Consider the following 17,254-nt stretch of genomic DNA (forward strand, 5'->3'; position numbering starts at 1 on the left):
TTTTTCTCTGAAACAACAGGAGCTACCAAATGGAAAGCAGTGAATATATATATTTAATACCTTTAGAAAACCTTGTATTCGAGGATGTGCTGATACTTTGCAGACACAATCATTAATTAATCCTTACAATCAGTCAGAGGAGAACTGATAACAAATATATTACAACTAAAAAAGTGCATCCAAGACAGCCTGTCATTCTGAAAACTGGAATCAAAGCATCACAGGTTTCAACAAAGACATCAGACACCAGTGGCCAGTGATGTGTGTGAGCTGGTGAACTCCATTGTGGAGCTGCTCCATCACCATGTTCCCTGTGACCGTGAGGTGCCCCGCGCAGCCCCTGACCCGGGTCTGTGGCTTGGAGTGGTTCCAGGCAGAGCTTGAGCTAAAGTGCAAAGCTGAAACTCCAGTTGCCATGTTGTCTTTAGCTTGAAATTGAAAAAAACCTGGTGCTCACAGCAGTGATCCAGAGCTTGAGTTGATTTGAAGCTGGCTCAAAATGTCACATGGGTGCAATCACAGCTTTCAGGTGGAGACGTTTACAGTCACCTCAAAACCCTAAGTAAGCCCTGCCAGACCATTTGCACACCTACTGTGAGGAGTTGTCCTTTCTACCCTATGTTCAGATAAACCAGTGCCACTAGACTTCTGATGTTAAATAGCTGTAAAGACTTCGATGTTTGGTTGCAAACTGGACCAACTGAACGGTTGTTTGCCAGTACTTTAAGAATCCCAGCCTTCTCTTTTCAGTTGCATGAACTTTTTCTGCTGTTAATTTAACCTGTCACAATTTTCTTTCACTGCACAGATTTGCTGATGCCAGAAGCCCTGGCAGGAAGCGTTCACAAATCAAGCCTTTGGCAGGTTGTAGGCTGGGTCTCATTCTCACCTACACCTCAGTGCCTGGGGGGACATGCTATCTTCTCCAGCTGAAGCGTGCGGGTATGCCTTTGCTTGCTTCCCTCAGTCGGCTCTGCTCATTTCCAGCTGAAACACTTGGCTGTCTGAAACCCAGGTAAGACCTCTTCGGTGTTTAATTTTTCTGCTAAGCATGAAACTAAAGCGTGTTGAGGTTTTGCCAGTCCTTGCTTCCCTTTTAAAGTGAGTCATCTTTAAAGAGCGTCACTGGTGTTGAACGTTATAGTGTTAAGGTAGAGACTGGGACATATAACTTCCAAGATTACTCTTACCATAACGTCTGAAATACTTGGAGTGACTTTGCTTTGTTCCGCGGCTCATTGTAGCACATTCAGCACAGTGATGGCTGGATGAAGGTGAGGAACAAGAACAGAGCTGGGAAGCGGCACTTTTTGCACACTCTTAGTGGAGATGCCCTCGCAGTGGAGCTGCGTCAGGATGTGCTGGCCCCGCTGGTGCCTGCAGGTGGAGAAAGAGGTGGAAGGCACAAAGATGGGGGGCAGGCTGCTGTTTGTGAGCTCTAGCTGGTGTCAGGATGCTGGGTTGTCTTTTTTACCCATGGCTGCCTTCTGTTTTTCCAACAGAGGTTTTGTGTTGGCAAATATTATTTTCCTCCAGGTGAGTAGGAAGAGGAAGGGTTTGAAGTAAATGCCAAAATGAACCCTTCCTGGGTTCACACAGAGGTTTCCCTGTGTGAGTCTTTTGCACTGATACTGACATTACATGTTTTCCTCACAGCACATAGAAGATGTGGTTATAATCTTGACTCTGCCAAAATTCGTAGAACCCGACTTCAGGCATTTCTCAGTGGCATCTTCATTAGGACCTTGGTCTTTGTTTTAAGTCAATGCAAGAAACATGAGCCTCCAGAGAAGGAGTTAGACCTCTGCAAACAGCCCTGCTGGATTTAGTTAGGATTAAATAGCTTATATCCAAATCTTACAATATTTGTCTGGATAGAATTTTGTTTTTACTTTAAACTAAGTGTGAAGATGTTTTTACAGTCTTCTCTGAAAGCGCTTGTGAGGTGTATCTCTCCTTTAATCCTGATTTCAGTGCTGAAAATTGTCAGGAGAAATTATTAATAAAACAAAATCAAAGCCAGGGTATCCTTTTAAGCGTTATGGTTTTGTTATGGCTCTGTCACTTCACTGAAGTCTAGCTTTGGGTAAGCCGATGTGCCGGGGCTGCCTTGGTGAGGACAAGCACTGGGTGACCCACTGGTTCTTCTCTTGCAGCGACACCGGTTTGAGTTTCACAGGGCGGCATGAGGCTGGGGCTGGCCATCCTGTTACACCTCAGTAAGTACAGATGTTACAGTCGTTCAGGCCAATTTTGAAATATTACCATGTGATTTACATATCTGTCCAAGGTTTTGTTAGAGTGCTTCTTTTGTATACGCTATCAAGACACACATGACATTGTGTCCTTATTACTAACTCTCCTGCCAAGGAGCTATGAGTGACGTGAAATATTTAAATACAAAGAAAAGTTAATTGAGTAATTGTTGTAACTGAGTCAGAATCAGGTCCTGAAAGGGACAATCGTTATCTCCTGACAGTTAATATAATGGATCTGGATAAATAAAGGACAGGCTAACCAAACATATGTGTGGCTGTATACCTAAAGAGTCAAGCTTCAGTCATCATCTGAAGTATAGCCTGAGCCATAAACTGAAGCGTGGCTGTAAAATACTGTATATTTACTGCTGTAATTGCATTACTGCTTCTAGTATTCTATGGGATGTTAATGTATTTATTGTATTTTTTTTTTAACTGCACTTTTTATAACGAGTTAAGCCAAGTAAATCTGAACTGATAAAGCCTCCGAGGTACCCATTCCTGTTCAGAGTTTCAGGACAGAACTTGTTTAAAAGGACAGGCCCTGTAAGGGAAGTCTTAACGTAGTAGGAAAAATATTTAAAGTTGTTTCAGGCAAAATAAACCAAAAGATCCTGCAATTACTTAGAGAAGTCAGAATTATCCTGTTTAATTATTAATGACCATGCCATGGGGTCTGAATGGAGGGTTCTGAGACTGGACTAGGAGGTCCATTGCAAATCATCAGAAAATCTGAGGGATCTCAGACATCAATCCTAGTCTCAGTTTCCCCATTATCACTTGTAAATAATCAGAAATCATCAGAACTAAACCAAATCTGGCTCTGCTTACATAGTCAGCTGAAATGCCTGTGATTCTGCTGCAGGAGGGCTGGCTATGGTTGTGCCAGGATAGGAAGCATAATAAATTATTGCTCATAGCAGATTGGTTTGCTGCACAATAATGTGCTGAGATTTAAGTTTTAGAATAGAATTGTGATATGTTAGCTATATTTTCAATAATAATTTTGCAGCAGCTGTGTTCATTACCAAAGCTCTTAAATATTCCATTAAAAGATATTATTAAGGACAAAAGGAGCACAAGCAAAGGATACTTTATGACATTAGGATGTAACTGATTTTCTCTGGAGAATACTGCTGAGTATACGAAACAATTTAGTCTCTCTGATCTTCCTTTGCACTCAGCGCTGGTAAGACTCCGGCATGCACAGGATGACTGTGATGCTGGGTCCTGCCACCCAGCCATTGGGGACCTTCTCCTGGGTCGCAGCAAGCAATTAACAGCCTCGTCAACCTGTGGAATGAACGGCCCTCAGAAGTACTGCATTATAGGCTACCTAGAGGTTGGTTTGCTCTTTCTTTTTTAATAAACTGAATTCTGCCTACTAACAGTATTCTCATCTGTAAAAGGAAATTGTCCAGACTAGGACATTTCTACTGAAGTTTTCTGAAAAAACACCAGACAGTGTGGTGTAAGTTTGGTGGAAGGCTGTGCCTTATTGCAGCTCATATGGAGAGTCTGGCAGCAACCAGCTCCACAGTGATGCATAGCTTCTCAAGGGGGAGAAACATCCATGAGATGCAGATGAGCACATGGATTTCTGACGGATCTTTGCTCTGCAGGTCCTTTTCCCACTCATGCCTCAGAGGTGAAGACCACAGTTTCCATGTGTGTGAGCACTTAGCAGGAGGACTGTGGTCCTGCAGGTTGTAGGCACTGCCTCAATGGGCCTTTGCTGGAGATGTCCCATACAGTGTTGAGACCTGAGGCAGCCTGTTAAGTGATTCACACCATGTTCTCTCATGTTTTTGATCTGAAATGAGACCAACATTGATAAACGCAGAAAGCCATCTCCAACAGAGGGAAAACCTAATGCAGTCCAGTCCTCGGCCCTGTAGGCGGGCAGATCCAAAACATGGGTGATCAGAGGGATCCCTCTCGCTCCCTGGCCACAGTGATGAGGCTATGGGGGACCAGCAGGTGTGCAGGAGCCAAGGGCAGGCAGGAATGGGAATACCCTTCTTGTGTGCCCTGGAGGACTTTCCCTCACTGAGCTAATAAATTGTCGCAAATAGAAATATTTTCACGAAATACCAGCTGTAGGCTGAAGAGGAAGTTCATAAAAAACAGATTAATTTATAAACATTTGAAAGTGATTATGATTTATGATCTTGTGGCAAAACGCTCTGACACATTTACAATGCAAAGTTCTGCCACACTGAGGTGGCGCCAAGCACTGCACAAGTTATTCATTGCAACTATGGTTTTCTGCAAAATGTAAATACCTCTTACCTCTTTCCTCTTCCAAAAGAGCCTGTGAGCCACTTTACACCCTTTGCTGGTTTTCCCCATGTTGTTTGAACAAGTGCATCCTGGGCACTAACTTGCTGGCTGTGCTCAGGGTCTGGGCACTGCTTAGCAGACGAGCACAAAACCATCCCAGAGATATCGTCTTTCTGGCCCTCAACTGCATGACTGCCTTTTTTTAAATCTTTTTAAGAGGAGATCAAAGAGCAATAAAAAATTAATATTTTCACTTGCCTGTACTTATCCTTTGAATTATGTAAATACAGGCTCATGAAAAGGAACAGCTGTTCTGCAATAATCCCTGTGATTTAATGCTACTTCAACATACCTTGACCCCTGGTGACTGTCTCCTGAAGAGGATGAGAGCTACAAATTCTGCTGCTTTGCAGAGCTTGAGAGACAGAGGCTTAGGCTCTGGAAGTGTGATCTGCTGTACCAGCTCCCCTTAAGTATGCGTGCCACCTAAGGTATATTAGAGAGTCCCATTCAACTTGATTCTCACCAGCACATGAATGCTTTGCTGAAGGCAGGCCAGGAAGTTTTGAATTTTGCAAAGCCAAATGCTTCCTCCCCCAACTCCCCTCCCGATGACTTGTGTCAGGCATGATGACTGGAGCAAACCTTACTTGTGAAAGTTTGTTAGTCAATGTGGCAAGCTGCCAAGAGCCAGGACTCAGTTGGGATGTCTTATTGAAAATTCAGATTGCAAATAATTAGAGTTTGACTGCTTTGTGTTTGAAAAGAAGCACTGCAAATCATTTTCAGTCTTTAATGTGTCTTATTGTTTCTCAATGTAAGTCAAATCGTTTTTAGCCCTATGATTGATTTTATAATTATGCATGTTTTAAAACAAAAGAGGACTCAGTATTGAGGAGAGTGTAAAGCTGCACACTGGGATCTTCCTTGCGTGGACATGCACATTCTTGTCCTTTGGGGCACAAAAAGGTTTTTATGGAGCAACCTTATACATAAGTTGACTGAGTGTCATACTGTATGTATCTATATAAACCAGAGAGTGGGCATGCACAGTCATGACAAATGCTTTGATAACCAAAGTTCTTCTTACCAGAGCTTTGTGAAATCAGCTGAATTTTTTGTATTTTTGAATTTTTCGTATTTCTGTCTTGTCTTCTAAATTGCACATCCATACATTTGTCAAATATGGTATAGAATGACTGAATATAATCTCTGTTTCTCTTAATGTTTAAAGCATATAAATTATACAATACCTGTAAATCTATATAACTTTGTTTATTTAAATGTGAATAATTCCAAGGTGATTTCATAATATAAAGATCTCCAAACCATTCCTGATACTTGTTTGTATATTCTGAGCATACCTGGTGGGGTGCCTCTCTGCCTGTCCCCTTCTGGGTCTTTTCCAGCCCAGACCCTGCTGCTGACTTCCACTTTTTGTTTCCTGCAGCATTCCTGCCAGCTCCCAGCTGAGGGCACTGAATCTGTCCCTCCTCCTTCAGCTCCCTCTGGGGTGCTGTGTCATCCCCCTTCTCCCTGCCAGCCAGGCACACAGCGTGGGCGTCATCTTCTGCTTTGGCTTATCCCTGCATCCTCACACTCAGGCTCTGCCCAAATCTTGTGGAAACCTTCTGTGTAGCACAGCCACCCCTGCCCCCCCTAGTGCAGCCACCGCCGTTCGCTGTCCCAAGGCTCTGCAGGCTGCAGTCGCATCCTGCTTGGGCTCGTCCGCATGGCTCAGCATGGGTCATCTCCCAGCCCTGCATGTTAACCTTGTCACCTCTTCTTACATCTCCCACTCAATCTCATCACCTTAAATAGGAGCTCCTTGCCCTTGCTTCCAAAGACCTTTTGCAGACAAAAGCCTCTCATTCAGTATTGAGATATTGGCTAATCATTGCCACCTTCATCTTCTGTTTGTCATATTTTCATACAAGACCCTTTCATCTTATTGACATTCCAATTTTCCTCCTTTGCATTGTTTTTAAACTTTTCTGGTTTTCGTACACCTACAAAAAGGCACTGACAGTGGTCGGGGTGGTAGTGTCAGCCCTGACCACCACCTGACATCATACCTAGATCCAGCCTTGCCTTCCATTTCACCTGTCGGCTGCTCCTGGCTGGGTCTCCAAGCTGCTTGAAAATGTGCAAAAGAGAGAGGAAAAAAGTCTATAAATGATTTAGTGAATGTTCCTCTTCAAGGCTTCTTCAAATCTTGAAGGATTGATCTTCCCTTGTATCCCTTCTGCCTCCTCACTGCCACCTCTGGCTGAAAGTTTCTACAGCTTTTTTATCAGACACAAATAAAAGCTCAACTTTAAAAAAAAATGCATTTCTCCCAAGAAACTCTTGCAGAATAAACCCTCTGGCAGTTAAATCCAGAATCAACACCTTGAAAAACTTATTTCTTTGGTCTTGCTGGGATCCCTTTTCCACAGCCAAAAAAGTGTATTGTCTATAGAGTACCTGGGGCAAACTGAGGCCAACATTTGCTCTAAGCATGGTTTGTCACTCTAATGATTTTCTTGGTATTGTCCCTTTTATATGAAAGTGTGAGATATTAAAAGCACAGGCATCCAAAGCAACATGACAGCCTCTAAACTTGGAATGGCATAAATACATGTACATCTGGATCTTTAGGGAAGAGAATAAATTCATCTTTTATCCTGATTGTTTTGTTTTCTAGGATGAACAGAAGTGCTTTTTCTGTGATTCCAGATACCCATATAATCCCTATACACAGCACAACAGTCACATGGTTGAAAATGTCATCACAACTTTTGAGCCTGATAGGAAAAGAAAGTGGTGGCAGTCAGAAAACGGTGAGTTTCTTTCAGAAAATATTACTGCAAAATGTTACGGTGAGATTTATTTGTGTAATTGTGATTCATCACATTGGTTTTGTGAGAGATGAACCAAAACTGCATCATTCTTTGATTCAGTAACACTGAATGATTTAAACCTATTTGTGTGTAACAATAGAAGATTTGAAAAATTCTGTTTTTCTGCAGAAAAATTTTAAGCACAGTAGCTCCAAAAGCTGACCAGAGGACCTGTGACAGTGCTGTGTTATCCATGGTGGCTGCATATTTTTCACAAGATGTCTTCTTTTCAGGGAAATGTGGTTTATGGCAAAAAGTACATTTGCCTAGAGATGTGTATGACAGAGTGTGTAAAACACACTCATCCATTAAAAAAAAAATAGTGCTTGCGTTGTAAAACATGAGTACTTTAGGAAATAATTAAATAAAGCCTGGCTATTAACACCCTTATTGACACATGTTAATTTTGTTGCAAGCTTTTCTGTAGTAGTTCTTCACTGATACTGATTTATATATCCTTAGAGCTTCTCTGTGAAGATGTGATAGGAGGAATAGCATCTACTGTACTTTAGTTGACATATAGGGAATACATAAAAAATATTTGACTGGTTGGAAATTAAGTCATATAAAACTTAAGATAATATCCTACCCCTATTTGGGGTATCCAACTAAAATTAATAAACCTTGTTTTTTCATGGACTTTAGCAAGAAACTGTCATCAGTTTTGTACACCAATGTCAATGAAACTGTGGCTACCTGTGAGGGTCTCTTCTTACTCTCACCATCTTTCTGCTGGGATGAGGTCTCATGCACAGCCTGGGCAGCAGGAGCCCTGGGATGCTGCATGCAGATGTGAACAATGGGTATATCAGCTGAGCTCCTGCAGCTCTTTACAGAGAATGTTTGAACTGTGGAGTTTTCTCCATACTTGTTGCAGTTTTGGAAGATGCCTGGTGTGATAGCTCTGCTCATGACAAATTTCAGGTCTGGCAGTATAGAAGGGTTTAACAGATCTTTTTAGTATAAAGAAAACCCGATGTTTTTGATGGGTTTCATGTTTGTCTTAGGAATAAGCAAACTATTTGCATGGATTTAAGAAAAATCTGACAGGATACAGGAAGATGTAAACCCATAACCTCACCATCATCATCACTTACAATCCGAGTGGTCTGAACAGGACCTTTACCCATCTCCTGCAGTCTCAGTGACAAGGGGCATTGCCAGTGCCAGAGAGGCAGCATATCACATTGCCCTTGGAGAGTGATGCAGTCACACACCAGGTTTGTACATAGGGGATACCCTAAAGAGCTTGCTGCCGTGCTGGAAAAGACATCTTTAAATTCCCCACAGAAAAGCTGTCTCAGCAACCCCTCCAATGTGCACATTGTGCTCTTCATTTTCATTCTCTTTTCAGGTGTTAACCACGTCAGCATTAGATTGGACCTAGAAACTTTATTCCAGTTCAGCCATCTTATCCTAACTTTTAAGGTACCTCTTTTACCAGAGCTTTTATGTAATGTTATACACTGAGTACTTAACCACAGGAATAAATTGCTTAGATAGGCAGTGAAAGCTCCATCTTTAGGGGTTTGTAAGAACAAGTTAAACACCTGTCAAGTATGGTTAAGTTATAGCTGATCCTGCCTTAGGGGAGAAGGATAGACTGAATAGTTTCCTATTCATGGGCCTTCTGATCCTATTTTCTCTAAGTGTGAGAATTAAACTTGAAAAAAAAAAATTGAAAAATTAAGCTCTGAAAATTTAGGACATTTCTGAACTGAGGTTGCTCTTTCCCATTTAATTCAGTCTTCTTACACATATGCTATATGATCCAGATGATTCTTTTTCTACAAAATCCCTATATTGTTATGGTATATGTCCTTCCTTAGAAAGTAATCTTTATGTGGAAGGTTACCCTTCGCTTTTGCTGAGAGGGTTCAGATGAGGAGTCTGTTTTTGTCAGAGGATCATGTAGCCATCACAGTAGCCCTGTATGGAGCCCGCAAGCTCCCAAACACAGAATTTTGATTGACAGCTGTCAGCATCCCCCAAACGGGAATCTCAGCAGAACAATCCCTGAGATGTCTTATCAACACCTGGTTAAGGAATTCTTGAAATACTGTTTCTTGCAGACATTTCGACCTGCAGCGATGCTGGTTGAGCGCTCCGCCGACTTTGGTCAGACCTGGAAAGCATTTAGATATTTTGCACAGGACTGCACAGCTTCTTTTCCCAACATCCGTTCTGGTCCAGCAAAAAGTGTGGGAGACATCATTTGTGATTCAAGATATTCAGACATCGAGCCCTCCACTGAAGGCGAGGTATCGCCAAGTGTCTGTGTTTGTATAGGTTCAGATCATGAGTGGCTATTTCTCTGGAGCTGAGAGTCTCTTGTCTGTATCCATCAGATCCACTTATACAGGTTCTGAGACCTGAAGTGCTCTTTGCTTTATTGAAGTAAGAGGGAAAGACAAGCACTGCACCTTACCCTCAGTTTCACATCCATATGAACTCATAAAACACTTGAGCACTTGCTGAAGCAGGGCCACAGCCTTGTGCTTTTTCTTTTATGGGATCAGTCAGGTGGCATTGGTAACTAATGGGTCTCAGATAACTGTCTTTATCTATATCCAGAAAGAATAGTTTCAATGATTTATAGAACTATATTAATTTGTTTTGCAGGTTGTTTTAAAAGCTTTGGATCCCAGCTTTGAAATAGAAAATCCGTATGTGCCACATATCCAAGGTATGAACAGTACAGGTTTCTTCAAAGACACTTTGCTCGTGTTGCTTGTTTTGTGCGCTGAAAGGGTGAAAAACTCAGCTGGTGTAAGTCAAAGATGTTGAAAATTGGTTACAAAAAAATCATAGGGAGACAATCTGTATTAATAAATAAAATGGGCCAGTCTTGTTCTCTAGCCCTGAGGACAAACAGCACAGCTCTGCAGAGCTCATGCATGCAACTGAGCTATCTTTCCTTCTGAGATGGGGTGGCCCAATCCAGAGTGCCTTTTGGGAGCAGTCCCAGAGCTGTACCTGAACCCACAAAGACATTGACTATGAAAGTCAAGAAGGAGGCTGCTAACACTTACACAGCTGTATGCCAGGAGTGGACTGTGCCCTGGCACTGTATGGGTTACTGGTCTCGGCCAATACCAGATCATTTTCAGTATTTCTTCAGTGTGAGGGAATTATTGGATGACGGATCCAAGTTGAAGATTTCATACTGTTCAACTTGGGTTCTTGACTTCTCTTCTTTCCTTCCAGAGCTCATTACGTTGACAAACCTAAGGATCAATTTTACAAAACTCCATACCCTTGGGGATGCTCTGCTTGGAAGAAGGCACAGTGATCCCCTCGAGAAGTACTACTATGCTGTCTATGAGATGGTTGTACGGGGCAGCTGCTTTTGCAATGGCCACGCCAGCCAGTGTGCTCCTGTGCAGAATCTGCGGGGAGATGTTTTCCATCAGTCTGGGATGGTGCGTCTTTAACGCTGTCCCCAAAAAGGGCAGTCCTCACCTGGTATTTTGGGGGAAGGAAGAGATGGAGGGCGGGAGAGGAAGGAATTTTTCTGATGACCATTGAATTGACCTTTGGACCTCCAAGTTGTGAAATGTTTCAATACAGCTTCTTCCTTTAAAAGTCTGGGCTGAATAGCTCAGAAGCTGTCTCTTTGTTGGCACCAGGATAGTGTTTCAAAAGCAACTGGGACAAGACATGTTGAAAATAGCAGCAAAATACCAGAGCTGTAATGGTGCAAAGGTAATGCAGTAAGTAGCCTGTGGTGTGTACAGACTTGAATGGCTGCTGGTTGGGTGCATTCCACACTCCAGCTGGGCCCAGAGGTTCTGTGGCAGGAAAGGAGGCATTGGCACAAAGAATAGCTGATATTACAAAGCTAAACCATGAAAAATAGATCATTAAAAACTTCAGGAACATGATTGTGATTTCTTTCCTTCTGGGAATGAGATTTTTTTGTTCTGGAAAATACGTGTCTCAATATAGAGACATGTAGGGAGAGAGATACAGAATTTTAAAAGTTGAAGTCTCTTTTGATATCTCTACAAGTATTTTTTTCTAAATGTTGCTGAGTGGCTTTAAAGCTATTTGGTTAAAGTTTGCAGGTATTCTCCAGACCTTTTACTCAAATAACTGAGAATTATGTCAGCTGAGGGAGCCAAAGAGCTTTGAATTTTCCTGATCTTACTGGCTGACCTCTGGCAGATTATCTCCTCTCCTCATGTCACCTCACCTCCTCTCTGTTCTCACCGCGTTGCAGGTCCATGGGAGGTGTATCTGTCACCATAACACTGAAGGTTTGTCCTGTGAGAGATGTAAAGATTTCTACAATGATGTTCCATGGAGGCCAGCTGAAGGGGCACAAGATAACGCTTGCAAACGTAACTCAAACATATTTTCCTTTTCAAAAGCTGGGGGGTGGGTGTAGCACAATCCCTGTGCAATGTGTAACCAAGTGGCTAGGTTTCTGGAAAGGAGACTTTTCCACGCCTTATCTAGAAAACTGAATGGATTTCTCTATCCATCGGTGCTGTGTTGCCCTACAAGAAGGAGAGCTGTTTCATTTTCTCATTTTTCATAAAGAGAAAAAAAAAATAGAGGAAAAAGCAGCTATAAGTTGCAAAAGAAAAGATCATTTGTTGGTTTGCATAGGGTCTTTATTGTGAAAGAATACTTTAGACAAGGCTAAAATATTTATTTCCACAATAATGAGTAATGTAGGATATATGAGAATAAATTATTAAGATCTGTAAGAAATATTCAGCCAGATCTCTCTTCAGTGGAGCAGTGTTCCCCACTGCGTGTCAGGCACACTTACCATCACGGGTATGTTCCCAGTTGTAGGGCCCAGTAGTAGGCCCCAGTTCTGTCCTGAGTCTCCATTGTTTCCCTTCGGCTGTAAAGCACAAGACCTGGGAAGATACAGTCTTGCTGGAGCACTGAAGTCATATGAGTGACAAGTAACCCCCTGATAACAGTGGACAGTGATGGTGGCAAGACCATGGTAACAGGAATCGTGGTGTGAAATATCCCACTGTTTGTTTTGTTTTCAGGCTGTAACTGCAATGGCCACTCTGGCAGATGCCACTTTGACATGGCCGTGTACCAGACCAGTGGTGGGGTCAGCGGTGGCGTTTGTGAGGACTGCCAGGACAACACCACGGGGCAACACTGTGACCAGTGTCAACATTTCTTTTACCGGGATCCGCTCAAAGTCATCTCGGACCCTCATGCATGCCTCCGTAGGCTTTGCTTCTTTAGCTTTTGCAAGAATGACTCAAAATGGGGTGGTTCTGGTTCTCTTTACTCTGAGCCCTATGGCACCCCCATGCTTAAATGTTCGTAGGGTTGCAAATATGTTACCAAACCTATAACATCCAAACTACCTTACCAAGTAGCATCCTTGGACCAGGGCTGCTTATTCAAACTCATTGCTAAACTGAGCTGTGAAATCCTACAGGTCTATCATTCTTGAACAGCATCAATATAAATATTAGTAGTAATAGTGCTGTTGCTTCTGTGATAGTCAGGGATTACAGGAGAGGTACAAAATGATGGGAGGACCAATAACTTTTACTAGATACCTGCCATATATAAGAAAAATGAGCTTACAGGCATGAAAGCCCTTCTTCTGAAAGAGGAGCTAAATTCGGTATTAAGAGAAGATGGGAAAAATGCTCTGAGTATAATTTAATTGTAGTAATTGGTTGGCATGACAAGTCCTTAAAGAGCCAAGGGGAGATTACCCCAGGAAGCAGTGTGGTAGATATTATCTCTGCTGTGAGAAATGGCTAGTGCCTTGGGAAAAAATGGGGTGTGTCATGAAGGCAGTGTCCCCTGCTGAATCCATTGCTTCCAGTAAATAATTCAGCTATGGCCAATTCAGACCAGCTCTGGGGAGGTGGCTCATACTTGGTACCCCTCTGCAACACTACAGCTGTCATGAGAACATCCCCAAAAGCTATACTTTATAGTTATAGTGCACTCCCATCCCCAGGTACTTCAGAGAGGGTGGGGAGTGGATGAGTAATGCCTATTTCTACCCAAATCAAAGGGTATATTTCTACTAAAGTGAAGGCTGTAACTCTCCTCCAGAGAAAAAGTAGATCTTGGAAACACCCTCATAATATTTCTTTGCTGTAAAGCACCCAACACAGCAAGCATGGATAAACATCTCTAATATTTACAAGAATCTTGTATTTGTGCCTGCTTGCAACTCTGTAATTGTGTTGTCATGCTTATATCTGAGTATGCTTTTTTTGCATGTCTCCTTGGCCATGCCTCTAGCCTGCAACTGTGACCCAGAAGGTACATTGCACAACGGCATGTGTGAGAGCCTCACAGATCCTGCTCTGGGAACAGTCGCGGGCCGATGCCCTTGCAAAGAGAACGTGGAGGGTGTGCGCTGTGACAAGTGCAGGGCAAACTACTACGGGCTGAGTGGCAGTGACCCTCTGGGCTGCCAACGTATGTAAACCACCTCTTTTGTTCTTTCCAAAGCGCTTTTAAAAGATGGAGGCAGCCAAATGCAGAGATGCACATACTAATGCACAGATACTACCTGCTTCACAATATACCCAGTTGCCTACTATAATTTAATGTCAATGTAATTTAATGTACCTGGTGGAGCATCTGAGATGGAAAAGATGCAAAATCACTTGCAGAATACCTAGTATATAATAATGGATTGTACTGTTGTTAATAGAAGCATTATTAGATATACAATTTAATTGAAAAGGGAGATTGAAGCACCTGAAAATATTTTTAAGAATCAAAATCTGCACAAGAGTGAATGAAAAGCCACAGAGGGAATCCCAGGAATCATTGTTGGGATATGTGGACTCTGCACTGCATGGTCCATCACCAAGATGGCAAGAGCTGCTGATTTGCCATGAGACCTTTCAGACAGCTGCTCTGAGTGAGGCTCACTGGAAAACCCATCCTGCCCCTACCCAGGCACATGGTGGGTTTGTAAGCACATTACACCCACCACATGATACTCAGCAGCGTGCAAGGACTGCGCAGTGCAGATCAGCACATGGCAAACCGCCACACCAGCCTTCCACCAGTGCCCCTGCTCCCCCTGGAGAGAGTCCCTGCAGGGGGAGCAGTTCGAGGGCTGCAGGATGCCAGGCCATGTCCATCTGCAGGGCATCTGTCCGGAGGAGAAAGACTGCCCATCACATTGATGCCACATCTAAAGCCAACGCCAGTCCTGCTGCAGAGGTAACCATGCGTTTCTCTCCCCGCAGCCTGTAACTGCGATCCCGCTGGCAGTTTGCCTTTCTCCATCTGCGATCCAGCCACCGGAGAGTGTCTCTGCCAGCGATTTGCCACAGGGCGACGCTGTGAAAAATGCCTTGTACGTACTCAGGTTTTGTTATTACTTCTGCATGTGGTTTTAGAAGTCCCCTCTCCCATCTTCCATCTTTTCATTGCTAGAAAAGTAAACAATTAGTGAAAATTCAAAAGGATTTTACAGCTGTATGTTCCCATTTGGACACATCTGGTTCTTTTTTACTGCTTGCAAATATTTATGCAATCAAATTGCACTAGGAGGAGTGCTCGCAGGAAACAAAGGAAATGCAAAACCATGTTCTCAGAGCTTCTTTGCTATTTCCAGAACAACTTGCTTGCACAAATGGGTAAATATATGGCTATTCTTGCAGTGGCTGAGCACCCATGCTATCTGGTAAGAGAAGCAATCTCACATGGCCGAGTACAGGCAGGCAGCCCAAGAGTGCTCTGGAGCATCATTCATCCACGGGAATGAGTTCTGTTGTGCTTTACATACTTAAATATTTGCTATAAAAAATCTTTTGCTTTCTTTTTATCTCAGGTAGGATACTGGGGTCTTGGCAACAGCTTGCATGGCTGTTCTCCATGTGACTGTGACATTGGTGGATCCCAGAATAACTTGTAAGTTAGTGTTCTTCAAGTTTTTCTTGGTTTTAATTTTATAAACTCTTAGGCTACACTTTCTAATTAGGTTAGTAGAGTCTCAATACAAATGGGAAAATGGACTGTAGATGTACTTTCACCACATACAAACAGCATAAAATTATGTTGGGATCTTGGAAATTTATGTGTGATTTTAAAGTGGATTTTTTTTTTAAATTTGAAGCCAACTTTGAATCAGCCTGTGTCAAGATTTGTTTAAAATATAAACTGCATGGTTTGAGGGAACCAAAGGCCCTAATATTAATAGAAATTACAAGTAAATTAGAGATTACATTTTTAACTTAGCATTGTACATCTACTTTAAAAGATATATTTGGTTTTTTCTGTTGCACTGACTCCTATTCAAAATATATAATTTCAGAAACAAGCTTGGTTTCAGTTGGGTTCCTTCAGGAGTTTGATGGGCAGGGATCTTCACTACTGCTGTTAGACTTCAGATGTAGGATCACATAGTCTAATGCCATAGAGCAGCTCCTTGTGAGCAGGTAAACCAAAGCTAGTAATCATCTGACATGTTAAATAAGAGTGTAAGTGTATGAAAATTACCATATCACATCAAATTGAAGGTCCTTCTGATCGCATGTCCTGCCCCTAAAATTATAGGTGATAAAAACTTAAGAATAGTGATACATACAGTAATGGATACAGGAATAGATAATAATGGATGCTCAGAAAACAAAGGGACATGTGCTTCAGATATGGAATGGACAGAGAAAGACAAAGCATATCACACCTAAGCAACGAAAAGGTGGCATTGAATAAATCCAGCATCGGCAGGAGGAAACAGAAGAGGTGGGTGGTAGGAAGAAGTTTAGTAGGGGAGGCGATCCGGCAATGGAAGAAACAAAGCGAAGCTGAAACAAGGGTGGAGCTGAGCTGCTCACGTGCCATGAGGACCCAGCCCTGCCGCACTCTGACATCCTCCCTTTACCCACTCTTACCCCAGGTGTTCACCGAAGGACGGTCAGTGCGACTGTCTTCCCAACATCGTGAGCCGCCAGTGTAACGAGCCAGCCCCTGGCTACTTCTTTTTACCCTTGGATTATTATATTTATGAAGCTGAGCATGCAAAGCCCCTTTCTGGCTCTGCACCCTTGGTATGTAGTTGGCTTTTTAGGTGGTGTGCTGGTTGGGGATCCATGCAATGCTGGCCCAGGAGCTGAGGCTGAGGAGAGGAGCCCTTGCTTGGGGAGCAGCCAGAGTGGCTCTTCAGCAGGAGATACAGAGCAAGGCCCTTGCCTGTCCTCAGTCCAGCCTGTTCTTCACAGACATGACTGTCCCCTAACTGTAGGGGACAGTTCCTGCAGCATGGTGTGACCTGCAGAGCTGTCCTTGCTGCTCCTGAAGTGTGGGTTGGTCTAGTATCAATTAGAGAAATTAATTTAGTTATTTAAGTTAGAGGAAAGTGTTTGAGTTGCCAACAGCTATCACAAACTGATATTTCTGGGAATCTCTGATGAGGGAAGAGTCAAATTCCTCTCTGCTCTGATAGACTCATTCTTGCTGCCTTATATAATGGCACTAATCGTAGCCCCATTTCCTCAAGAATTTGGAACCCATCTGTTGTGTTTTTAGAAAAAAAATAGTTTGTTGGGTTTTGTTTTGTTTTTTCTCAAAATGGGGGTCATTGTTGCCTATGCAGAGTGCAAGTCTGGAATGCATTCCTTCTGCTGCCTACGTTTTTACCAATGTTTCTTCTCCAATGTGTTGCCCAGAAGCTATAGAGAAGGAATAATAAAAAAATGTTTATTTGCAGGTCACATCCTCAAATATTTAGCTATAATCACAACAAGTAATCATCTTACAGTCCAATAATTAAATGGAAAACAGATGTCTGGGACATAGCTTAAGAGGAAGTGCAAGTTAATTGTAAGAGAGTAAGGGAAAAGGGTTTCCAGCAGCTGCTGG

At 42.7% G+C, this 17,254-nt stretch overlaps 1 protein-coding gene across 1 annotated transcript in view; it reads left to right on the forward strand.

The window, feature by feature from the left end:
• The first annotated feature begins 790 nt into the window (after positions 1 to 790).
• Positions 791 to 17,254, forward strand: part of LAMB4 (laminin subunit beta 4) — a 43,379-nt gene continuing 26,915 nt past the window's right edge. The window contains exons 1-14 of the mRNA XM_071803425.1: positions 791 to 1,015; positions 2,157 to 2,219; positions 3,443 to 3,600; positions 7,228 to 7,363; positions 8,778 to 8,851; positions 9,496 to 9,684; positions 10,046 to 10,109; positions 10,631 to 10,845; positions 11,646 to 11,766; positions 12,439 to 12,627; positions 13,673 to 13,852; positions 14,638 to 14,747; positions 15,225 to 15,304; positions 16,293 to 16,443. Coding sequence (XP_071659526.1) covers positions 2,186 to 2,219; positions 3,443 to 3,600; positions 7,228 to 7,363; positions 8,778 to 8,851; positions 9,496 to 9,684; positions 10,046 to 10,109; positions 10,631 to 10,845; positions 11,646 to 11,766; positions 12,439 to 12,627; positions 13,673 to 13,852; positions 14,638 to 14,747; positions 15,225 to 15,304; positions 16,293 to 16,443 — 1,701 coding nt within the window. The 5' untranslated portion in view covers positions 791 to 1,015; positions 2,157 to 2,185. The remainder of the gene's footprint in view (positions 1,016 to 2,156; positions 2,220 to 3,442; positions 3,601 to 7,227; positions 7,364 to 8,777; positions 8,852 to 9,495; positions 9,685 to 10,045; positions 10,110 to 10,630; positions 10,846 to 11,645; positions 11,767 to 12,438; positions 12,628 to 13,672; positions 13,853 to 14,637; positions 14,748 to 15,224; positions 15,305 to 16,292; positions 16,444 to 17,254) is intronic.

The sequence above is a fragment of the Patagioenas fasciata genome, chromosome 1, assembly GCF_037038585.1.
Source record: "Patagioenas fasciata isolate bPatFas1 chromosome 1, bPatFas1.hap1, whole genome shotgun sequence".
In the NCBI taxonomy this organism is placed as follows: Eukaryota; Metazoa; Chordata; class Aves; order Columbiformes; family Columbidae; genus Patagioenas; species Patagioenas fasciata.